The 25508-nt window shown below is 54.2% G+C and overlaps 1 protein-coding gene across 1 annotated transcript in view; it reads right to left on the bottom strand.

The window, feature by feature from the left end:
* The window catches only part of LOC131828857 (cadherin-23-like), a 269926-nt gene that overhangs the window by 89429 nt on the left and 154989 nt on the right, over nucleotides 1–25508 (bottom strand). The window contains exons 7-9 of the mRNA XM_059169997.1: nucleotides 17354–17548; nucleotides 13803–13931; nucleotides 6380–6458 (exon numbers count right to left, since the gene is read on the bottom strand). Coding sequence (XP_059025980.1) covers nucleotides 6380–6458; nucleotides 13803–13931; nucleotides 17354–17548 — 403 coding nt within the window. The remainder of the gene's footprint in view (nucleotides 1–6379; nucleotides 6459–13802; nucleotides 13932–17353; nucleotides 17549–25508) is intronic.

Raw genomic sequence — 25508 nt, forward strand, 5'->3', positions numbered from 1 at the left:
CCTGGAGACCACACTTTGAGAACCACTGTGGTCATGAAAAATGTATTCTGGAACCCGAGAGACTCGGGTTCAAATCCCTGCCCTTCTACTTAGTAGCTGTGACTCTTGGCCAGCCCATGTACTCACGGAGCCTTGCTTTACTGTGTGCAGAATGGAGTAATAACGTCTCCCTCACAGACTACTGTGAGAGGAAAATGTGGCCAGCCAGTGCCCGGCACATGGCAGGCACACAATAAAGGGGCTTCCCCTCTCCTCCCCCTGGGGGGATGCAGAAGGCCCAGGCAGGCAGGGCTGTGATGGGGAAAGGGACGTGGGCTGCAAGGCATGGGTGGTGGGAAAGATGAGGCCCCTAGAGCCTGGACGGTGGAGTGCAGGCTGAGGGAGAGAGGATGTAGTGTAGGACGTGGTTGAAAATGCTAGAATGGGCTGTTGGCCACACCCTCACTCCTCAGGTGGTAAAGGTCCTTTTGGCAGGGGAAAGGAGTCCCTTCAGCATCACTCACAGGGCGGAGAGTTAAATGACAGAAACTCATTGGTCTAGCATCATTAAGACAGTTTTGTGGGCCCCCTTCCCCAGGACTGAGACAGTAGTTCACATGTGAGAACTCACATGCCTAATGGGTATCCAGGTGCCGCTGCTGCCCCCGGTTTCAGAACCGCATGCCAAGAACCACAGCTCCTCACCTCCTATAGATGGGCTCCTGACCTCAGGGGATGGAGAACCAGTGAAAAGTCTGGGTGCTTCCAGGAAGGTGAAGGCAGGACAAAGTCCTCAGTGCCCTAGGGGCTGACTGAGAAGCCTTTGACCTCAGCTCCTGGCCACCGTAGTAGCCCGACTTGCTGGCACATGAGAGTAGCCTCGGCTAGCGATGTGGGTTTTGGACAGCATGCCACATGCCTGTCTCTACCACATCCTGATGCTGACAAGGGGGTAGGGAAATGGCTAGTATCTACTGAGGGCTTATCATCAGTGACCTGTGGGGTGCTTGCCAAATGCCACTCACTTTAGAGAGCCGACTCACTTATTTTTATTTTCACAACTCTGTGAGAAAGATAGGACTGACCCTACTAAAGACTGGTTCTTCAAGACTTTTGGTCACCCACTCAAGAGCACTTAGGAAGACAGGGTTCCTCTATGGAACACACAGTGGTGGGGAGTTAAATTAAAAAGTTAAATTAAAAAGTCCCTGCTCAAGGGGGCTCTAAAGCAATCTCAGGCCATGGGCTGAACCTGTGCTACCTGTCCCAACAGCCACCTCCTGTCACCTTGATCTCCTCACCCTCCTTTGGCTTTGCTGTCATTGCTCTCCCCTAGGATGTCCAGTTGGGGCCCTGCGTCCCTCAGTGCTGAATTACTGCAGTTCCACAAACACACATTCTCTTCTGCTCTGGGACCCTGGCACATGCTGTTCCCTCTGCCTGCAACAGCCTCACTCCACAGTTTCTGGCTAGTTCCTGCTCATCAGTCAGAGGGCGGCCGTAGGTGATCTCTTCTCAGTGAGTGTCCTCATCCTATGACGGCTAGGAGGGGGTGCCCCCCATGGATTCTTTCTCACTTCTTATTACAGATGTTTTAAAACATGCCCAGAAGAAGTGAGAACAGTCTAATGGGCCCCCCAGGGAGCCATGACTCCATGTCCACACAGCCAATGTATCTCAGTTGGCCTCCCCACCTACACTACAGGTTCCTGAGGCCAAGATGACACCTCTGAGGGCAGCTCTTGGCCTAGAGAAGACCCTCCATCCACTGTGGGTGGATGCCAATAGGTCATGTTTATTGAGCACCTACTGTAAAATCAGGTCTTAGTTCACTGTATGCACATAGCTTCCCTGTGAGGCCCAGGCTACACTTCCCTCCATTTCACAGATTGGAAAACTAACAGCTCGAAAGTTACACAGTTGGTCCGTGGTAGCAAGCTGGTGAGGTGCTTTAACTCTGGAACAGAGTTGCCCACAGAAATATGATGTGAGCCACATGTGGTCTTTTAAATTCTGTAGGAGCCACATTAAGAAAATAGATGAAATTAATTTTAATAATATGTTGTATTTAACTCAGTGTGTTTAAAATACCACTTTAACATGTCATCAGTATAAGACGTTATTAATGAGATGCTTTATAATCTGTTTTGCATACTAAGTCTTCAAAATCCTGTGGGCAATCTTAGAGACTAGCCCCATGTCAAGTGCTCAGTAGTCACAGGTAACTACACTGGCCAGCGGAGCTACGCGTCAGCACCCTGGACAGCGGCCCCAGAGCCCGCACTCTCCCACTCTGCTTAAATGGATAAAGAAGGAAATGAATGAGTAGAAGTCCCCAGAACCCTTGGGCCTGATCTTTCCTTGAGAATTAATAATACTTAATACTTTATGGCCCTTTAGAATCTCTCTGGCACCATTTCATCCGACATAGAGATTATTAATCCTGTACCATGGATGAGGATTATGGGGTAAAGAGGGGTCAAATGCCTTTCTTTGACACATTGCTACAGGTGGCGGAGCTGGGCCTTGAACCCACAACTTCGGACTCCAAGTTCAGTGCTCTATGTGGGGTGGGGCACAGCTGCCCCTTGAAGGAGGACTGTCTCCATGTGGCAAAGGAAGGTGCCTGTCCAGACCCCAGGCTGGGCTGGCCCTTGGGGGTGGGAGCCTCATATTGTTCAGGTGTGGAGGGAGTGATGCCCTTGGTGGGTGGCAGGGCAGGCAAAGGCTGAGGAAGCAGATGGAGCCTGTGCCAGGTCCTCTGTGGGAAAAAACCTTGTCATTCTTCAGTTTCAGTTTGGCCACAAGAGGCTGAGAACAAATTGATGGCAATGGAGCCATAACTTACCTCTGAAGGCCTCTTTGTTCTTGGCAAAACAGAGGGGTCATTAGTAATGGTGGAAGTGCTGGTGTGCAGACATAAATCCCCCCAGCTGCAGGGCTGATAAACAGCCCGGAGGGGATGGGGACCTCCTGGAGCCAAGCAGGTTAACCACGTGCCATGGGTTACCCATGGGTTCAGACTTGCGTCCACCCACCTGGAGACAGAGCTGTCCCTCCCCCAGCTCTGGAGGTGCCCAGAGACTCAGTCACCCACAGTGGCCATTAGGACCCACACCTGGCTCCAGGAGCCCCTGAGACACGCATTCTTTCTTTCAAATGAAAATGGTTCTCTAGCATCCAGGGCAGGAGCACGCTCCCATAGGGTACTCAGAGCCAGTTTGGGCCAGTCAGCATGAAGGTGCCCTTGTGGGCATTCCTTCTTCCTGCTTCAAGCCAAAGAGACAGTGGCCGAGCCTCCCAGAAAAGGGCTGAGACTTAACAGCTCTGGAAAGGCTGGTGTGTGAGGCCAGATCCTTGGCAGATGAAATGCTTTGCTGCAGTGTCTACCAGTCGAGAGAAGTAGAGATGAGGCCATATCCTACTTTTCTATCTACCAGCTCCTCTGGGGACTTCGGTCTCCTGCCTGTCTGCCTGATTTAGGCTCACACTGAGGCTGGACTGCAAGGAGACCTTGCCAGTGCAGGGCGAGGGAGAAGGGCAGGCAGGAACAGGTACCTAGGTGAGCCAGGTACTCAGGATGGGGAAGAAGGAAAAAAGGAAGGACTGCCTTTTCCTCAAACTGCCTAAAAAAAATTTGAGTGGGGTTGTGGGTTGTGTGGTGACAAACACATGAGAGAGCTAAAGAACCATCAAGTTTACACTACGAACGAGATCTAAGTGCTATCTTAGCAAGGACTGCAAGTATTTGCCGCAGGTACTGCCTACCCTTCCTATTTCTGCACCCATAGCAGACTCTACCAATTGAATACTGCACTAACCTGTCTGGCTTCATGGTCTTCTTCAGGCAGCCATTACCAATGGATCGCAGTTGGCATATGAGAGGAAACCCATTTATCATCCTTTCTAAAAGCCCTCAAAGTACATTTTTGCTGGCAGTGGGATTCCTAAAAAAGCTAGGCTAAATTCTGCAAGCCTTCTGGAAGTTTCTGCCTCCTGCCCCCACCTTCATGCACATCGCCTACCTATAGTTTCACATCCTGGGTCTCCCTTCTCATCCTCCTATTCACACTTGGGGGTCTGGCCAGGTAGAGTATGCCCCTGGAAGTCCCATAGTATGCTGCCATAGGCAGATGTCCCCAGACTCCAGGTTTCAGAGCCCAGCCCAGGCACTAAAGGCTCAGCAGCTCTGACTTCCCACCTCCTGCACCCAGGGGAAGGGCGAGGCGGGAGAGCTGGCTAGGGCCATCTATGAGGGCTGGAAAGGGCCTGGGTTTCTGAGGCTGGTGGCCTGGCACCCAGCAGGAACGAATGGACAAATGCTCTGGAGGATGGCCTCTCAGTGTCACGCAGGAATTTCCAGTCTGGCCATGACCAAAGGCTACCTCCTGTCTCCTTGCTCCCCACCTTCATCCAGGCTGGGGTATGTCTGGAAGCAGCCCACAGGCAAGGAGATGAGAATACAATCCTCCACCCAGCCAGGTGTCCCCTTGCGCTGCTGCCTTATCCTGGCACCTCAAATCTATCACACTTGGGGCTCACTGGGGTTCCCTTAGGTCGCCAGTGCAAGCCCCTTCTCCCTGGGAGGCACTTGCTTTGTTTCCCAAATTGAAAAAGTCATGAAGGTAAAGTAAGCCAGCACCAACATGGGCCTCCCTCCCTCTCTGCTCAGCAGGAGAGGGCTCCCTAATTTCCAGGGAACTTGCCTTCCTGCAGAATGGCTTCCTCCCTTTCCAGGACTAGCTTCCTCACACCCTGGCCTTAGGACCATCTGCATCTGGGGTGCAGTAAGAAAGGACTATTGTGGGGTCCCACCCCAGTTTCACAGAATGAGAATCTCTGGAGGGGGCCCAAGGACTCTGCATTCATTGTAGGAGCTCCAGCTGATTCTTGGGCATACTGGAATTTGAAAACCCAAGACGCTAGAATCACACTCTTCTCTTCCCTTCCTTCATTCCTCAAAGTACATATTGGGGTTTCCTCCACCAAACCCTGTGCTGGGCACCAGAATGGGGGAGGAATGGGGTGAGGAAGGAGAGGCCTGAACCCATGTGACTGCTGCTGACCACGTGAACTGGATTGGTATTTGTTTTGGGGCCTGGGGTACCCTGGGCTTACAGACACCACAGTAGTCACGCCGGCAACAGCAGGTCACAGGGAGCCCACAATATCCCCGATTTCCTGCATCCCCAAGGTGGTGGAGGGTTTTCCTCCCACCAGCTAACTCCCAGCTTCCAAGGCTTACTGTTAGCCACCAGCAATTACAATAATAACAACAACTAACACGTATAAAGGAACTTACATCCATGAATTGGGTTCTTTACATATATTAAGTCTTCTGACCCTGAATCGCCCGAGATCGTACTCTCATTGCTCCCATTTCACAGATGAAAAACCAAGGCACAGAGACCCCCCCAAGGCAACAGGCTCATGAGACTCTGTCCTCTATGTTCTTGATCACCACACCTTGGTGTCTTTTGCACGTTAGGGAAAAAAATGTCCCTCAAATGCCACTCCCTGTTGTAGGGGAGTGGTCGGGAGAGGCGACAGGGTAGACAGCAGCCTGGTGGCCTGCCATCCTCCTGGCCACCAGTCTGGCCTACCCATAGGCGGAAGGCTAACCCTTCCCCAACTAGGGGGCAGGGCGGGAGGCCACTGGTGGGGTGGGGTGGGGTGGGAGCACAGGAACCAAGCCAGAGTGTGTGGGTAAGTGAGCATTCCCTCACAGGCCTCTCACCGACTCCCCCTCTCCAAAGCCACCCAGGCCTGGGACAGCCAAACAGAGCTGCTTGGTCCACCTTTAGGTAGGGACACGGGGTCAGGATTCCCATCGCCCGGAACCTTCTCTGCAGGCAGTCACTGTTCTGCTTCACCAAGAGATGGGGCAGGAGAGGAGGGGGCTCTGTGCCCCCGCTTCAATACTCCTGATGAGACAAGAACTCTTAATGGTCCAAAATGGGAAAAGAGCATGGGATGAAAATACAGGCCCATTCCTCCTAAAATGATGCACAAACTGCCCCCTTTTTATCAAGTCAGAAAAGCAAAACAAACACCCAGAGCACTGAAGGAGGCAGATGAGGGTTCTCAGTGACCCTGGCTCAGAAGCCCAAAGCACTCGGATGCTTCAGATCTTGAACAGCAGTCACGGCTCCTGTCCCCCAACACCATCCAAGAGGCCTCCGACATGTGAACCTCAGTCCCCAGCTCCTCTTCTTCTCCCTGGTGCCTCCCTCCTTCATCCATTCAGTCCCCTTCCCAGGCCCTCTGCCCAGGGTTGTCCCTGGGGGCAGGTCCCCTCACATTACTGTCCATACACCCAGACCTCTGCTCAGCCTTGCAGAGCCTGACACTCCTATGGGTGGGGGGGGAGGGTAGGGGGAACAGGGCACCGAGGCCTTACCTGAGACAATGGTGTAGCCAATCCCCCGGGGACGTCCTTTATCCTGGTCGATGGCAGTGATAACGCGTACAGTTGTGCCCTGGGTAGGAGAGAGGAGGGACCTGATTTGGCTGCTCAGCCCCTAGGTGGCCATCCTTCTTTATGTCTGTCTTGGTACCTACAGCTTCCGTCCCCTGCCACAAGGCCAGCCTAGGAAGTAGCTACTGAGGGCTTGGGTCTCAGCTGTCCACATCAACCTGGGGACCTAGCAGGGAGGCCTCAGCAAATACCTTGGAGTCCCTTGGAGAGGCCCAATCTTGCTGATGCTCTCATTCTCTCTCACCCTTCCCATCTCCCCTCATCTGGTGTAACTACTCAGGAAAGAGGAAAAAAAAGCTGGGGGATAAGAGGTATGGTCTCTATCTCAACAACCCATTAAATTGTTGTGTGACCTCAGGAAGGTTGCTCTACCTCTCTGGTCTCAGTTTGCCCTACCTTAATATGAATAAGAGCAAAACCCCTGGGACCTTGCTTTTACTAGGGCTTGAGTAAAGGAGATCATCATGGATCAATCACTCTACTAAGGAATGTATCATAAATCCCGAAAGTGAGTACCCCCAGGGATGACCTCCAAGGCCATCACAACCCTATAAGTCATGCCCTAGCCAGCATGGCAACCAGCAGCTCTTGCCTCACACGGCTCTGTCCCAAACCCTGTTCCTCCTCTCTGCAGCACTGAGGGAGAAGGGGCCAGGATGTGGGACTGCCAGGATGGGGAGTCAGGAGTCCCTGCTCTTAGGGTGCACACAGCCTGTGTGTGGGGGGGGGTCAAGGACAGATTCACAGACACTGCTAAACACATTGAAGGGAGCTCAGATGTGGAAATGTACCGCAAAGTGCAGAAGTCCACCTGGAGGACCTGGCAAAGGGTTGTCTGGACAGCAACAGTGAGGACGGGTCATGAAGAAGGAGTGGGAGTTTGACAGCGAGAGGGAATGATAAGGAAGGCAAAAGATACAGCCTAGGTGGGGACTTGGAGGCCGAGGACTCTCCAGGAAGGGATCCCGGCATGAATGGGCACATCCAAATACCAGCTGATGGACTGGTTGGTTGACTGAATAAGTGGATGCATGAAAGAGGATTCACCACCACTGCCACCACCTGCTGGGTCGCCCCTTGCCCAACGTGACCTTCACCTTACTCTCCAGCCCTGTCATACCAATGTCCAGCCAGCCAAGCCTGTTCACCTGCCTGCCCGAAGTTCTGGCCTGGGCTGCAGTTTCCCCTGGTTGATAATCAGCAGGACAGCCCAGTCCCGGCCCTCTGGGGAAATATAACCCTGGCATTCACATGTCTAATGACAATCTCTTGCGGCCTTGATTTGCTGTCCATCAGCTAGAGGGTGAGGTCTGCAGGTGCACCGTCCACCCCTACGTGTGCACCTCCTCCTGAGGACAGAGTCTTGTTCCCTCCCATCAGTAGGTGGGGCTCTGGGAGTGAGACACACAAAGGGCATCCCCCACCGGACCCTCGGAGCAGGGCCACCCCTGTGCACCTGTCGCTCCATCCTTTCCCAGGCTCAAGTGTAGAGCAATCTGGAACACCTCTAGCTCAGGCTGAGGGAAGGTGAGAATGTTCCAGGAGAAACAGTTCCTGCAGAAACATGGACACAGCCCTGAGGCCAGGGCCATGCAGAAGACAGGTCTGGCTTCCTCCCTGGAGGCCCCTACCCCCGGGGGAGACAGAAGCTCTGTCTACAGCCCTTGGGGGAATAGACTGTTAGGAAATCCAAGAAAGACACCATTAAATGAGCCCTCCCCAACCGGGTTTTGAAGGCCTGAACTGTGCCAGAGACCAGGTGGTACCAGCTTTGAGGTCCCTGTTCTTTCCCAAGCACCCACTCTGTGCCCAGTGCTGCTACAAATGCCTTCTATGTACTAACTCATTCTACCCTCACAGCTACCCCAGAATCCCCATCTTCTAGATGAGGAAGCTGAGGAATTTGAGTTACGTGGCTTGTCAAGGTCTCATGGCAAGGAAGGAATGGTGAAGCCAGGGTTCAAAGTCAGGTACTTTGGGTCCAAACTACTCTTGTCTGCCAGGCGATGCCGTCTCCCTCCCAGATTCTGTTATAATAATAGTAACTGCCATTTGTGAACATGCTTGCTAGGTGGCAGGCACTAATCTAAGCACTTTGCAAGCATTAGCTCATGTCACATTTGGGACAACTTACATCTCCCACCATTCCCTTGGGCTTCTGTGTAGTAACGGCTCCTCCAAGTAGTAAAGTGATTTAGAACAAAACAGAACAAGAGCACAGAAACCCTGTTAACCTTTGTTTTTCTGGGCTTTCAGATCTGATGACAGATCCTTCCCCTGCTCGTGGCCCCAGACCCAGGCATCTGTGGAGGGTCATTGCAGGGTCCGCACTAACAGCTTCCCTCAACGTCACCCCACAGAGGGCTTTTTGGGGGGTCTGCCCCTCCAGGGGACACTCCTCATGTAGGAGAGGCCTCGGTTTTTCCCCAGGAGGAGGTCCCAACAGTGTGGGACTCTGGTGTGAGGCTCAGGGGTTAGGACAGGCTTTCTGGACACGGGGACAACCCTCTCTTTTAGAGCCCACCTGGCCTGGGCCCTGGAAGTGTCCCATTTTGAGGGTCCACAGGCAGCCTCTGGTCTCCTGAGAGCAGGGACAAGCGTGCCAGGTTAACCGGGTCCAGAGCCTACAGAGCACCTTTCCAGAAAGTCACTAAGTGGTAAACCTCCCAGAGCAGCTGCATGGACCCAGGCATGCAACCCAGGAGTGGCTGGGCTGAGCTGGGCCTACAGACAAGGACAAGTACAAGGACAAAGACAGGTACAATGCAGGAGGTCTGGAAGGGGGGGCGGTGGTTACCTTTGGAAAGATGGGAACTGGTGGCCAAAACACCCTCAGGCCTCAGAGACCCAGGGGCATCTTGCTGTGGGCACCCCCACCTTGGGCTGCCTGGAGGCTCGTGGGCAGGTGGGGCTCGGAGGGGGCCAGCGGGCAATGGAGGACCAGAGGACAGGGAGGCTGGCTCTCCCCAGGAAGGGCCCCACCTAAGCTTCTGGGAACTGAGAACCACTAGGCCCCTGACAAAGTTTGGGGCTTCATCTCTTTTTGGGTAAATAAATCCATTTTTAATAAAACCCTGAGCTTTTAATACAAGTGCAGCCACAAAGACTGGAAATGTTATAAGAAGGAATTAGCAGGGAGGAATGGGGGCTCTTGGGATCCCATGGCTCTTGTTTCAGAGTCTTAGTAATTATATTTTCAATATACTGAAACTTATTTCCAAAGACAAGGGGCTGGAGAAGTGTGGCCCCTGCCTGGCCCAGAGCCAGGCCCCTTACTGATGACTCTCCAGACAGGGCGGGGGTTGGGGTACACACTGGCATGTGGCTGGGAGAGCAAGTGGGCAGGCCCAGGAGGCTCAGAGAAGGGTCTACCCTGCCACCGGGCTCCTCCTGTCCCAGGAACCCACGTTGTAAGGAAAGGAGGCACCCCTCCGAGAGGCTAAAGGCGCACAGGACCCCAGGGTCCCGTCTCCTTGTGGTGGGAATAGCAGTATGGTGAGGGGGTTGGGGATTTGACTCCATTGCCAGACCATCTGGGCTCAAATCCTTTGAGCGAGTAACTCACGGCTTTGTTTTCCCCATCTATAAAATGGGTGTAACAGCCCCCACTCCTCAGGGCCACACCCTGTGCACAGCAAATGCGAGAAAAGTCACTGTCATTGTATACTGGGACCGCTGTGAGCGTCTGATGAATGCTTTCCTGGACAATGCCCGTGGGCGCTGTGCCCCACAATTTCAGCTCATTTGGACTCCCGAGCACCTCAGATTCATAATCCGTACCCTGGAGCTAAGGTGTCTTGTGGGTAATTACAGAGAGAGAACAGCTAACAGCCTGGGGAGAGCGAGCACTGGTTAAGCACCTACTGTGTGCCAAGCACTGTGCTGGGCACCTAGCTTAGGTCCTCACAAGCCCCAACACGGGGCAGTGTGGGAGGAAACAGGCTCAGAGGGTTCTAGAACCCGCTTCAAGTTGTAAGGTGTGGTAAGTGGGTGGGGCGAGGGGGACTGGGGGGAATGGAGGTCTGTGTTGGGGTGGGTCTGGGGGATTCCACTGCTCTGCCCAGGAGGTATGTCAAAGACAAGGGTGAGTGAGGGGTGCGAGGTGGCTCCAGCCTCTGAGGTTTGGGTGCTGGTGGGGAAGTCCAGTCGAAGGAGTTTGTGTCTCCCCTCTGACGCCGGCCTTTTCCAGAGCGGGGTCAGGGTGGGGCGGGCAGGGGTGAAGCCCAGGACGGGAGCTGGAGGGATCCCAGCCCACCACTCTCTCTGGGACCGCCTTCCCCATTTCCATGACAGGATTAAGGACTTGAAAGGTGGACAGCAGTTGGCTTCGGGAGTGGGAGGCGCCTGTGGGGGGAGGGGACTTCCGACAAGAGCTGCCACAGCAGATTCTGAGGCAGAAAATCCTATTTCTCAGTCCTTAATTCCAGTCAATTCCAGTCAAAGGGCTGATAGGCATCAGCTGGCAGTAATTTGTGCAGTTTATCCGCTCTTTTCACCTTCTATCGGTCCTTCACTGACGGGCAGGCCGACATGCCGCTGCTGGAGTGAGGAAATTAAAATTTGATGCAATAATCCCAAATAAGAAGGATTTTATTAGGTAATATATACACTTTAGATGAGGCCTGCGGACCTGATACACTGATAGAGAGAGGCATACATGCTGGAAGCCGCAGATAAAGAGGCGGGGCGAGGCAGAGTGGGGCAGGGGCCGACCTGAGGCCTCGGGCCAGCAGCGGCCAGGCTGGGAGTGGGGACGCCTGAGTCCTTGAGGGTGAGGAGGCTGAACAGGCCACGCGGGGCTCCTCAGCCCTGGCTGGCCTGGGAAATACCGAGTTAAGTCAGGGTTCCACACTGTAAAGTGACATGCAGGGCCCGGATCAAGGCATGGAAACCGATTAGAAGCCTGGAAAAATCAGGCTTGGGGCATAAGGGAATTGGCCCGCAGCAGAAAAAGCTGTGCTGAAGACATGGAAATGGGAGCCTCCTTTCAAGTGCGGGAGCAGGGAGGAGAAGCAGAGCTGTGTGCATGTGAGATGACTCTGTGGGCGCCTGGGGGGAGTCTGAAACCTCCCACTTAGATCCTTATCTGGCTCCCTGGAGCCCTTACATGACCCAAGTGGTGGGGCTCAGACCTGCCCCCTGGGAGCTCCCAAGGCATTGGCTGTAGTGGCCTCACAGCGCCCAAGGGACAAGCATGGCTTCCTGGGATCTCTAATGGGGCATGTGGATCTCCACTTCTTACAACCTGCAGGCAATGGAGGCCCCGTGGCAGACATTACCAGCCCGTTTCCCAATGAGGCAGTGGTCCTCAGTGTGTGGGATTTGGCCAAAGCGAGTTCAGGGACCTGCTCTGAGTTTCTTGGCTATGTGGCCACCAGAATGTCCTCACTTCAATCAACAAGTTAGCTTTGAGCACCTTCTCTGCACTCAGCCCTAGGCCCGACATCCTGGGAGACCGGGTCCCAGGGACTCAGGCACCTTGATTGCCAGGAGCTCCTCGCACAGTGGGAGCATTCAAGGTACAACTATAATTCAGTGGTAAATTACGCAACCCAGGAGGAGTCCGCTCTGCCAAAGCCAAGGGGAAAGCAATGGCTGGCTATGTCTGTGGGCCAGTGAGGACGAAGCCAGGGGGAGAAATTCTAAGAAGGGCGGCCAGCAAGTTGGGAACCAACAGATAGGTGGATTTTGGACTGGTGACAGGAGCAGGCATAGGGGTGATGAGAATGGTAGGATGGCGAGAGACCTGATCTGACCAGGGCACTGTTCCTTTGATTGTTCCTTCGTTCATTCATTTGTTCATTCATTCATTGCATAAACACACCCTCAGCTCCCCTGATGTGCTATGCCCCCAGCAGACCCCATTCCTGCTGAACTATGCTTCTGGTCCAGCAGGGAAGCAGAGGTCGAGCAAGCTGCCCAAGGATGCTGAGAACTAAGAAAGGGATGTCCAGGGGCCCGGGGCCATTGGCAGGGCCCACCTCCTCTGAAAGGTCAGGGAAGGCCTCCCTGGGCTGAGAAGATGGGGGCACAGCAAAGAGATTTTGGAAGGAGATAGACTTTAGTCTCAAAAGCTAGAGAGAGATCCTGCTGTCCACCAACCACTAAGAAAGAGCAGGTTAGGGTAGGGGGCATTGAGATGTCCCCCTCCACCGGAAATGCAGCTTCAGAGCCCTGCAACGGGAGACTGAAGAGCATCCTGCTTGTTAGCTCCTCCAGCCCACACCGGCCCCACACCCCTGGGGATGGAAGCAGAGTGCTTTGAGGATGCCATGCTCAGGATGGAGCACAGTCTCCAAACTGGAGGTTGGCCTTCTCTGTGGTGGCCTACGGGTTCTGCACCCTGGCCAAAGGAAGCCTGTGTCTCACTTGTACTGATTCTGCGAGCCGGTGCAGATGTGCAGGTGGGCCCCTAATGCCCGCATGTTCAGCTGGGTGCCCTACTTGGTCCTCAGTGCTGTGCGTCTAAGCATACTGAGTTCTCTCAAAAGGGAGGGCACTTTTTCCCCCCCAAGAGCGACCCCCAAACTGCATGTCCAGAGGAGCCAGCTTTTCTTAATTTAGCAGCCCAGTGTACGTGCTTTATTCTAGTTTGCACAGAAGCATGGATGGCTATGAGGCAAGGGCTGGGTGAGCCCAGCTGCACACCCCCGGCCCCTGCCAAGCGGGCAGCAACACGTTTGGTCCTCAGACACCCCCAGTCACAGCTGATTGGACCATAGGCAGACACAGTACCCAAGCACAACCAATTTATAGCCTAACTGGAGATCTGTGACCTTGTGACCTGGCACAAAATCAGGATCCCAACCAATCAGATGCCTCTTTGGGAAGCGTGGGCCTAGAGAAATCCAGAGACGGAGCTGTTGGAGGGGCAGCTGGAGCTGTGCGCTCTCACAGAAGGGCCAAGCCTGAGAGGACCGGGAATGGAGGGCAAACGGCCGCCATCTTGGGCAGCGCTCCTGGGCAGAGAGAGGCAGACTGACCCGTGGGGAATGTGGCTAAGCCGAGTCTAGATCTGCTCTCCAGACCAGGCTGGTTCCACAGGCGTCCCTGTCACCCCACAGCAATCTTTCTGAACTGCTCCCCTTAGTTTACACTAGTAAGTCTTTGTGTTTTTGCTTCTTGGAGCCCTCTGAGGGTGAAGTGAGAGGGGTTGGACATGGGGCATGGTGGCAAAGTATGAAGAGGGGGTCGGGCTTTCACTGGGCTAAGACACCCAACATGGATATGCACAGGGATTGAAGGAAGTAAGAAATGCCAAGGAAGAGCCTGTCCAGTCAAACAGGGCCCCCATCCCTAATAGAAGCTCAGAGGGAAGTCCCACGAGGGCCAGAGAGCGTCTTACCGGAGGAGAATGCTCATAGATGTTAGTGCTGTAAGGCAGGTTGATGAAGATGGGGTCCATGTCCTGGACATCTGTGATGATGATGGCCAAGTTGGCCAGGGTGGACAGAGGCCTGGTCTTATCTTGATCCTTAGAGGACAAAGAATATACAACCTTAGATGGTGCCATTATTGACATGCACACACGTGCACATACACACACATCTGAACACACATGACACCCCTGAGTACAAACACATGTGCCCATGGACCCAAGTGCTCCTCTACTCCCGTGGGAAGCACATTAGTACACAGAAGTTTGAGGACTTGAACCCACAGTGATCTCTGACCTGTGCAGGAAAACATAAACAGGAACCCCAATGCCTGGCAGAAGATGGTTTGTCCAATGTCACAAAGCAGGGCTAGGGTAGAGCCAGAGCTCCTGCCCCCAGCCCAGACTAGGCCTGATCATCCCGGACATGTCATGGGTGGGATGACTGGCCTGGGGAAACAAGATGGTGTTGTCCTTAGCAATTTCTCTTGATTCAGGCAGAGGGCCAGTGGCCCTTGCCATGCCTACTTCCTGCCACCTCTCATCCTGGGACAGCAAGGTAATGACCAGCATGGGTGCTCCTCAGAAGAAAGACCCTCTAATGGCAGAGAGGGCCACTCTGAGACCTGCACCCCCTACCAGCGACAAACACCCCCCCCCCACCCCCACAGGGTTTACTGGTCAAGCATCTTTTCTGGCAGAACCAGCAGGGGGAGCTCCAGGGCCTGTGACATTTGGGGGACTCCAGGAAGAAATCCTGAGAGATCATATGGGCCATCTTTCTGTGGCCAGGTAGGCAATGTTTAGACCCTCCTAGTCAGTTGGAAATGTAGTCTTAGGAAAGCTCACCGAGAAAGGAAACCAGAAACACAGCTTCGATAGCCCTAACATACACAGCCCACTGTGATGAACTGTTTAAACAGCCCTCTGCTATTGAATGACGATAGCCCCCAGGAACAGACTCGCTTCTGAGTACAGACTACGGAACAGGCATAGGACTACCCCTTGTTTGCTTCTGTACATACCATGTGCCCATTATTCAGGTACATTAACAGAGGATCGGAGAGGATATTCAGATAGGAGACTCACAGAGGTAACTTGCCCAGAGTCACATGGCCAGAACTCAACTCAGATCCTTCTGCAGTAAAAACCTGTCCTAACTGCTCTGATCTGGGGCCCTAACATCAGCTCGGGCCCTGACTTGCTGTGTCGCTTCGAACAGATTTTCTTCCCTCTTGGGGTCTCAATTTCCTTCTCTGTGAGATGAAGGGGCTCAAGGCAAGGACCCCCAAGGACCCTTGGGCCTGCAGATTCTCTGGTCTGGGATTTGAGGAGTGACTGTGCTCTGATTAGGTCTCCCTTGGTCTGGGGTGGCCGGACTGATGCTAAGCATTCCCCCCATCACAGCAAGCCTAGAGCTTGCTCCTGCCTTCCGGATACAGAGGTGCAGCAGAGACTTTGGGAAGGGAAAGCAGGTTGTCCTAAGAGTTCTCAGGGGCAGCCCATGGAGAGGACAAGGGACTTCGGGGATGAGGAGTGAGAGCAGCAGGATGGAGGAGAGTCTGGACACAGGAGGAGCTGAGCCCAGAGGTTCTCATTTGTCATTACCAGGCTTTGCACGTAGAAAGCTTTGTCCAGCCTGGCAGCTGTCCTCCTGGTCCCACCGTCTTGGGGTCACAGCCCTCTTCCTGCCACAGATCCCTCCATCCAGCCTACCTGAGACTCCGGGGTGGGGGGCAGGGAATGGCAGGGGACACACCTGGCAGGGCGTGGACTTCGCCAGGTTCCCAGCTGTGACTCTGGGGGCCTGCAGCTCTCAGCAGCCACTCCTAGGGAAGTTCTCCCATTTCCCCACCTGCCACCCACACAGCTCCCGGTGATGCCCAGATGCCTGGCAGGAGAACCTCCTTGGGGAAATGTCCCGCAGCCAAGGGCACAGCACCAGGCCTGAGGGGGACGGAGTTTCAGGTGGGGGAGCCATCCGCAGGGAAGGACCCTCCTGTTCCACTGCTTGCAGGCCTGCTAGCCAGCAAGATTAAGAGCAATTTAACTGTATTCACCATCTCAGCTGGAGCCGGGCCTCTTGACAGGTCCGGCCACCCAGGTTCTTGCCAGCCCCCCGGCTCTGGTCTCTTCCCCGCCTGCCCAAAGCCATTTTCAGGGAAGACGGAAATTACTCCACAGGGACAGATGCATAGCAAGAAAGAGAGCAAGCAAGCATCTGTGTGTTCCTGGGCCCCTGCGTGTGCAAATGGAGAGCAGCTGGAGGGGCACCACGGCTGTGTGCGGGCGCGAGGCAGCGTGCAAGGGCACAGGTGTGTGCAGAGAGCGGGCACCAGTTTTGCACACCTCCTTGATCCCAGAAATCTGGTTTACTAAGAGCAGGACATGTGACCTTCTGGACAAACTACACTTAACCAGGGGAGAAGGAAAGAATGTGAATGGCCCCCACAGTGGCCTCCCCAGGAAAAGCATGCACTTCCTGGCTCCTGGGAACTCTCTACACTTTGCGCAAGCCTGGGGGAACCCCAACTTTCAGACCGGAAGATCCTTGGCCTAGTCCGTGGGTCTTGCCCCAGGAACTGGGTTCTGTGACTTGCAAGAGGAGACCCCAGATCCTCAGGCAGTGGCCACTGCAGTGACAGAGGGCTGGAGGGAGTTGCTGGGTGTCAGGCAAACGGGTCCTGGCAGGTCAAGAGGGAGTCTTATAACTTGTTTCACTCTCTGCCAGAGCTTTGTAAACAGAAATCGAAGGGACAAGAGGCCAGCTCTCGCCCTGCAGGAGAGGAGTGCAGGGCTGGGAACCTACTCAGAGTGTGGCCTGCCTGTCTCCCAGGCCCTTGCAAACCCGCAGGGCACAGAGGCCAAGCAGCTGTGAGGATCTGGAAACTCAGAAACTCCTGGCCACGGGACTGGACTGGTGTCAGACAAACTGCGTTTGCGTTCTTTCTCCCCACTACTTACTGGCTTGTAAGTCTCAATAGTGTTAGCCATAAAATGGGACAATTATTCCTCTCTGTCCCCTCTCTCTCCTGGCTGACTATTCCTGGAATTCCCAGGTGCACATGAGAGGGCCTTCCTCTATAAGCGTTACCACTCCGGAGCAGTAGCCAGAAGGCCGGGACCCTCTGGCGCCTATGTGTAGGGTGCTGTCAGGACACCGTTGGGTCTGAAGTTCCAAAGAACAAGGGGACACCCCCACACCGCGGACGTCCTGTGGGGTTCCCAGTGCCAGCTCTAAATTGCAGTGGCTGGGTCACTGTGGCAATGACCGGAATTGTTCCTGGGCCTCAGTTTCCTCATCTGTAAAATGGGTAACTTCGTATTACATATGAGATAGAGCTGCTGTGGGATTTAACCGAGGGGATCCTTTCGAGTGCTTGGCACAGCACTGCTTCCATTCTTATGGTGACTCTCGCCAGCATCCCTCTTATGGAGGCTTGACCACCTGGGAAGGATACTGGTGTCGCGTTGCCCTCTCCTAGGGTGGGAGGGGGCAGACTTCTGGGGCGGGGACTCACCGTGGCATTGACGGTGAGCTGGTAGGCCTGCGTGGTCTCGTAGTCCAGCTCCCGGACCACCGTGACGATGCCGCGGGCGCTGTCGATGGCAAAGAACGGGGAGGGGGGCTGGAAGGAGTAGAGGACGCTGCCTCCTGCCCCCAGGTCGGGGTCCGTGGCATTCACGATGAAGATGGGTGTCCCCACCGGCGTGTTCTGGGGGTAAAGCAAAGCAAACAAAAGGGTGAGTGGTGCCCGGAACAGCTGCCTTCGTTGGTGACTATTCCCCCAAAGCCCATTAACCACGTCCCTCCAGCCAACCAGACCTGCAGCTTTGTCATTTTTATTCTAAGAGGGTTCAGAGGAATTTAAAATGCAGTATCTAATTTTTTTCCCCTTTTTTTGATGGCCTCCTGGCGGCTATAACAGCACAAGTTCTAAAGATGATCTGCTCATCCTGGCGTTCTGGATGAGGGCCTTTTGGTCCCCAAATCCCTGATTCTTGGCGATGTCGCTTCCTCTGTTGAATGCCCCTTGCTGCTCAAGCCTCAGGCCCAGGGCTGCTCTAGGGGGCACCTGGGAGTCTGCATGTCGGGAGGCTTCATGGGTGGGGAGCTGAGAAGTGTGTGCCACAGGCAGGAGATAGGTGGCCCTGAGGCTTTGCTGGGCCCCAAAGAAGTTACTTGGATTGCCTGGGGTAGGGCATCCACATGCCATCTCTGGGCCACGGCAGCCTGCCACGAAAGGCCCACAAGACCCACTAGAAAGGTACCACCTCCTGGGAGCCTACCATGATTCCCTCCGTTACACACTGTCTATAGACTCCTGCCCTTTTCTGACTTGGGGGTCTCTGGTTAAATATAACTTCCTCATGGAACCTTCCAGACCCCTAAGGCAGGTCAGCCCCTACCATCCCCCCGCCCCCAACAACCACTGTTTATACTAAGGTTCCCAGCGCCCCCAGGGGATTTTCATCATCCACTGTCTTCTGTAATGCCTTGGTCAGGGCCTGTCTTCCCTCACAGCATGTGTGCCCCACGGAAGCCATGGGGCTCTAGCTGCCTCGCCTGACACAGTGCCCGGCACACGGCAGGTGTTCAGCCCACATCCTTTCTGAAGACACAAACGAGTGGCTCTGAGAGCGCTCAGTGCATTCTCGCTTCTAGCCCGACTGCCGGCTCTCATCACCGCGGCGTCCACCACAGTACCTGGCACGGCAGCCGTGCCTGTGGAATATGGGACTAGGGAATTTTATTCATCGTTTAGTGGACTCTGGGCACACCTGGAGATAGGCAATTGAATGAGGCTCTTTGCAGAGACAAAAGGGTACAATCCCTGCTCCCGTTGACTGTCCTTTGAAAAGGGAGCGATGGCTCAGAGAGGTTAAGCCACTTGCCCAAGTCACACAGCTAGGCAGTGGTAGAAGAGGACCTGGAATTCAGGGCTGGCTAATTCTAAGCCAGTGATCTTATGCTTCTCTAAAATGCCGATGACAGTTCTTTTCTTTCCTCTTCTGTATGATGCTGAGCTCAACTGCCCCCGGGGGTGGGACCTCCCAGCTAGGAGTGTGGGACTAGCCCCTTACGTTGCTGGCGGCACAGCCGATATTCCTGGCCTTGTGTTTATTCCCACTGGGATGAACTGGGTCCCTTCTAAGACCTGCAGGGCTCCTTTCGAGGACAACAGCCACACTGCTGCTTCTTCCGTGTGCTGCTGGCCAGGACTTGGGCCCTGCGTCATCAGTTTGAGTAGCTTCTGTCACTGGGGCATGCTGGCGGCCCTTCCCTGGGACCATCTGCTTGAGGCAAGGGTGTTCTTTATAAAACTCCCAGTCGGGCTGGAAAGGGCCTCAGGAGAACTAGGCTATGGATCTGCCACTGTTTCTGAGTGTGCTGACTCTCCCCCATCACTAGGCAAGTGCCAGGCTAAAGGGACAGGCTCCGAATCTGTCCTCCCGCCAGCACAGAGGACAGGACATAGACAGGGAGGCCTCTCCCCTCCACACCATCCATGACTCCCCAATCCCCTGTGCATAGAACACAGGCCCTCGTGGTCTAGCCCTGTCTCTTCCTTCACCCTGTATTTCCCGGCAGGCATCCCTTCTTGGCCTTTTGGCTAAGATCATGGGTAACTTCTATTCGTATCGGTTTAATATTTTCTGGTAGGTAGAGCTAGTTGTGCTTCTCAAGCCCAGCAGGCTGCCTCTTGCCTTCTGAACCTCCTTTTCCTTTGCTAGGCCTTCCCTCAGCTCGGTGGCTTGGAAAACAGATGCTCTCCCTTCCTCCCTCCAGAAGAGAATCAAGTGTGCAAGGGGGCAGAGCAAAGTGCCAGGATTTCAGGGATCGACTGACTCTATGGGAACCCTAGCCTTGCTGTGTGTCTTTGGGTTACTTAATCTCTCTGATCCTTAATGCCCGCTCTGTCCACTGAAGTTAATAGTATGCCATAGGGTCACGGTGAAGAGAACATGAGCTCCCGCGTACAAATTTCCCAGCATACAATAAGTGCTTAGAAATGGGCAGTCGGATGTTGTCATCTTGTGCCTTCCAGAGGACTGCAGACAAGAATGTCTTCGAGGGGAGGGCAGGCAGGTGTCAAGAAGCACTATGAATATTAATGATGGTACTGTGCTGGGCATTCCCTGTCTGTACCTGCCTCAGATGCACTGAGTACCCTACTCTGTCTCCCCCTCCCCACCCCAGGGAGACCTCAGTGGACCACATCCAGCCCCAGGCTCCTTGCAGGCTGGCTGCTGCCCAGGGAACGTGCTGGTACGAACTCAGAGTTTGGGAAGAGGCGGGAGGAGAGTTTGGGCATTACTTTCCTACTCCTTCTAGTTCCAAAGCCCCTCCTCTTTGGTCGCAGCCTTCAGTGAGCAACCTAAGCCCCATTCACCCCCCCCCCCCGCCCTTCCCTCTTCAGCCCTAGGGGCTGCTTCTGATCCCAGGTGCCTCAAAGTCCCTTAGTGACCCCTGGCCCTGCCCGCCCCCTGTCACAGTCTTTTCACTGAAATGCCTTTATTGGAACTGAGATGAACAGTTTCCTGGGGGATTTGATGGGTGCAGGCACTTTGCAGATACACACCCTTGGGCCACCGGGTGCACAGCCCCAAAGTCTAAGCTCCCCTGGTGCCGCGCTTAGGGGAGCCAGCCCCCAGCCCCGACGAGCTGCCATGATGGCACGGGTCTTGAGGAGATCTCCACAAGTCTCTTGGCTAAACTATGGTTCTCCCACTTCCTCCCGCCCTCTCTAGATCCTATATGTGCATCACCCGCGTGCACATGGGAGTCAGACCCACATCCCAGAACAAAACATTCCAAAGGGACCTGGGGTGTCTGCCATGAGAGGGAAGGACATGTCCCGATTTCATAGCAGCCAGCCCCTAGTGGCAGGGGGTGGGGGTGGGGGAGCTTGACAGCATGTCAGAGCACAGCCCACAAGTAGCCAGTGCCCAGAGGAGAGGGATGGCTCCCGTGAGAATGTCAGCTCACCAGCCCTCTGCCTTGGGGAGGAGGGGACATTTCACCCAAGCATACCTCATGGTCCGGGGCAAAGGCTCTCTGGGCAACTGACCAGACGATTTAAAGGCAAGATTCGAGAAGACAGGGGAAAAGGGGGAAAAGAAGGAACAGTCCGGTGTCTGACCTTCTTAGATTATGTTTCATGCCCTGCAGTGAAAACCCATTTAATTTCTGCATAACTTAGAAAAGGTTTTAAATGGGCCTGGCAAAGAGCCATTCATATACTTAGAAGGGACAAGCCATTGGAGAGAAAAGAATGCTGACTTCCTGCATTTCAGGTTCTGGGCGCCTATCAGGGATATGCTCTATCAGGGATTTGGGGGGGTGGCAATCATCAGCACCTACACTTGGGGCCTCTCCAAGCACCCAGCTGCTGCTTCATGCAAAATGTGCAGATGTGCCCCTTTAAAGGTCTACACCTTCCACACAAGCAGATTTCCCCCCACGATCAGGTGCAGCTGGGCTTTGGAGTATACAGCAGACAGTAAAACTTGGTGACTCGGAGCATGGCCTGAGTCACACTCCTTAAGTGTGACTACGAGCTTTTCCATGTACTGGCTGGAGACCTCAAGCATATGCTGCTGAACTGACTCTTTTGGCCTCAGTTTCCCTGTGCAAAGGAAAATATAAAAGTGAAACTGTTCACAGTACCTACCCCCAGGGTTGTGAGAAAGAATTACACGAGACAAGGTGTGGAGGGAAAAAAAACCTTCTCGCTGAGCCAGGCACAAGGCAGTATTGAGCAATACTCAATAAAATGGTCGTTGCAATTATTATTATGGTAATAAAATACCATCACAAGCAGCGTGAGATGAGCTCCATTTAAAGGGGGGTATTAAAAACAGCCAATCAATCTCTTTATCATGAACTTAGACAAATGGGCATTTAAAAATTCAGAAAGAGACCATCTCTGTTGATGAGTTCATGGCTGCTGCAGACGGGTTCGAGGTGGGAGAACTTCGGAAGACCCTCCCCGGGGGGAACTGGAGGGCCCCGGAGAGGAGGGCAGGAGTCTGAGGAAGGCTTAGGAGGGGCTCCTGGAGGCAGCTCCTGATCATGGAGGCCAGGTCTGACCCTGCACAACTCAGGGATGCGTTGAATGTAGGAGCAGGAAGGAGCCTTGGGGATTATCCAGTCCTGTCTCCCCAAATTACTGATGGTACAAAAGAGGGGCTGCGTCTGGCTCTCAGTCTCTCAGGTGGTGAATGGCAGAGCCACGACGGCAAATATAGTGCTTTATTCACGCCACCCAGAGTTGCTAACCACTGCCTCCCTCCCCACACTTTCCCCAAGTAAAGATGCTCTTTATAAACTCACAGTTCTGCTTAAGGAAATCCAGGCAGCCAAGTTTGTACCAAGTGACTTCAGACCTAGCGCACATCTGATTGGTCCAGGGGTAACCACGTGACTCAAACAGGCCAATCAGATGTGGCCTGGCCTGTTAAATCCATTTTCTGCAGAACCTGAAAAAGAAGGTTCTTGCTGTCTGGTTAGGGCTGGAGTGGGCACCGTGACAAGCCCAGCGCCACACAGAAGCCAACATTTACGGGGCAGAGGAGAAGCCACGGGTGGGCCGAGAAAGCCCAGCTGCAGTGATGGTAATGGAGCCCAGTGAGGGAGGAAAGCAGAGACATGTGCCTCTCAGAGCCTTCCCTGCCCTGGTCTTCGCAGACCCTGCCTGGACTTCACTTCCCGTCCCTGGCTAGGGCACAGGGACTGCATCTGGGCTATCCTTCCTATGGCTACACCCTTTGGCTTACACTCTGCTCCATGGGTCTCGGCTCCTTCCTCCCCCACAGTACCCCCAGAATGCATCCAGCCCCAGGCAAGGCCTCCTCATTCCTGCAGCTCTGCCCCAGGCTCAGCCTGACTCTTGCCTGCCGGGATTCCATCCTTTTAATGCCCAGGCTGGGCCGCAGAAAGCAAAGCTCCCTACCACTGCTCCTAGGTTGCTGGGGGCAAGGAAGGTAATAAGGGGGGGGGAGAATAAAACAGCCTAGATGAATGAATGCTGGCTCCCTCTCTTTTTAAAGTGTCCCCAGATACTCCTTTTAACATGCAAATCCAGTCAGGTCACTGCAGTGATCAGCATGAATGTGGGGGTGGCAGGGGAGGGTAGGGGACAGCTTGGTCACTGGCTTGACACCATCATCCAAGACAGGCCTGGAGGAGGGATACCCTACAAAGCCAGGCTCTACCCACCTGGAGACAAGGAGACCAGGGGGAAGGGACCCCTCTGGTGTCGAGGCTTGGGGTTTGGTGTCTACAGATCCATTACCAGGGTGGGCCTGGGCTGCACAGGCAGGGCCAAAAGGCCCATTTCAGCTAAGGTGGGCTGCCTCATTCTAGGGCAACTTCTCCTCACGACCTGATGGTGGAAACTGGTTCTGAGTCCAGCTTCTTATTGAAAAGTAGCAGTTGGTCTCTGGGGGAAAGGTTCCAGGCCTCTTGGCTGGCTTCTCTGCCCCAGTTCTGCTCCCAGCACCTCTTCCCCCATGGCCAGTCCCCCCTTGCCCCATCCTGCCCCCGCCACCGCCTGGAGCTTCTGAGCCCTTACATAGGAAATCTCTCCAAATGTCCCACCCAGGCCTCCTGGGAAGCAGGGAACAGTGTTTAGGGATCAACCCCTGCAAAACCCTGGCAGGCTGGGGAGAATCCTCTCAGCAGGAGCCCCGCTCCAGGCAGGGCGCAGACAGGGCAGGCCCCTGCCTCTTCCAGTTCCCATTTAAGCTCCACATCACTTCTGATGGACCTGCTGTAAATGGGCCACCCTGTGCAATTCAGAGACAAATAAATCTTTTTGCTACTCCTGGGGTGACAAGGGAATAGACTCTGGGAAAGTTCTGCTGTGCAAGGGATCTTGTTCGTTAATAATAATGATAAATAGCTCACTTCTCACATGCAGTGTAAGTTACATTACACTCCAGGCTTCTACAGAGGTGGCTCGGGGTGCTCACTGGAACAGCGGGGGTACAGGCAGAAGGGAGGAAGAGGGCTGCGCAGGCAGAGAGGCAGAGAAGGAGGGTAAGGAAGGGGGTGGGGAAGGGAGAAGAAGGGGACCAGGGACAAAGGAAGATAGGAGGGGATGGTGAAAAGGCAGAACTGGGGAGCAGAGGGTGATGGGAACGAGCCGGAGAGCAGTCCCAGGAAGAGAGAGGGAAGGAAAGAGGGAGGAAGGAACAGGAAGGAAGAGGAAGCAGCACTGCAGAGGGTAAGTTGTGAAGAAAGGAAAAGAAGTATAAAAGCTCGAAGTGCCTAGAGAAAGGAAGATAGGAGAGAGAGAAGCACCCCATCCCCGCTCATCTTCGCGGCGTACGCTCGTCAATTCGATTTATTCCGTATCCTCGACCAAACCTCCGCAACAAGCCCTACCATTTCCACCGTAGGTGCCATCTCTAAAGGCGTTATTAATATTTATGGAATGCTTGCTGGATGCCGCCACAGTCTTTAATATCTTATTATAAAGCCTGTTATAAAATGCATTAGTAATAAATTCCTGACAGATGGAGTTCTGACAAGGTGCAGGCGTCTCAGTGGATCTGAGCTGGGAACAGACGCTCCTGGAACGCGCGTGTGCTGCTCAGAGGCTGGGCTGCTGGGCGCCCCCTGCCCCAGGTGGGGTGGGGGCAGGGGAGGGGGCTCGATTCTCCACCCCCCGGCCTAGGGGGGGGATCAACAAATCTTATCTCATCACCTCTTTTTCCCAGGACAGGTGAGGGGAGTGGGGGGTGGGGGTGGAATGAAAGCTCAGAGAAATGAAGCAACCTGTCCCACGTCACACAGCTTGTAAGTGGCAGAATTAGGATTCAAGTTTGGGTCACCTCTGTGTCCCCAGACCTCAGGGACCCCAGAGATGTGGGTGGACAATGGGTCCAGGGCCCCTGCTCAGGCATGGCCAATTCATTCACTGTCCTCTGTGGAAGGGCAGGGGGTGACGTGGGAACCGAAGACCAAGGGCTCTAGATAGTCTGCGTTAGAAAAGCGAGAGCTGATGGGGAGATTTAGCTCCCCAAAAAGTTCAGAAGGAAGAGGGTATCTCCAAGTTTTCACACTTCCATTGGAAATCAAGATATGGGCTCCCTCTGTGCCAAGAAGTCAAGTCAGATATAAAGGCCTTTCTGACAAGGAGGCTTCTGGGGCAGTGGCGGGGGGGGGGCACCTGTGTTTGTTTCCATTGAATGCCAAAGCAGGTGCCAGTTCACTGGTGACTCCGGAGGCAGAGGCCTACGGGTCTTGGGGAGGGCATCATCCCAAATGTAAGGGTTTAGAGGTTTCATGGCATTCCAGCTTAGGGAGGAGGAGAAATGGGGTCTGTGGGAGACGTGGGCTATATTTATTTCTCCAAGAGGCGAGAAAGAGAGACTGGGCTCTAGCTGAGAGCAGGTCCAAAGAGAACAACAGTGTTCTGAAAGGAACCTGGAGAGGCAAGTGCCCCCCAGGCCTTGATGGCTGTCTCAGGTGGCCCCATTCGGTCAGAGAGGGGCTCACCAGCTCGTGCACACATGCATGCATAGAGCACACTCTCCAGCACCAGCCTCTGCAGAGGAGTAGGGAAGAGATCATTTCACAGCATCTCTTCTCTCCATCAGTGTCTGTTCTCTCTCAGATGATGTGTGTGAGACTCCAGAATGTGCTAGGTCTACTCTGAGAGCCAG

This window comes from Mustela lutreola, chromosome 4 (genome assembly GCF_030435805.1).
Source record: "Mustela lutreola isolate mMusLut2 chromosome 4, mMusLut2.pri, whole genome shotgun sequence".
NCBI lineage: Eukaryota > Metazoa > Chordata > Mammalia > Carnivora > Mustelidae > Mustela > Mustela lutreola.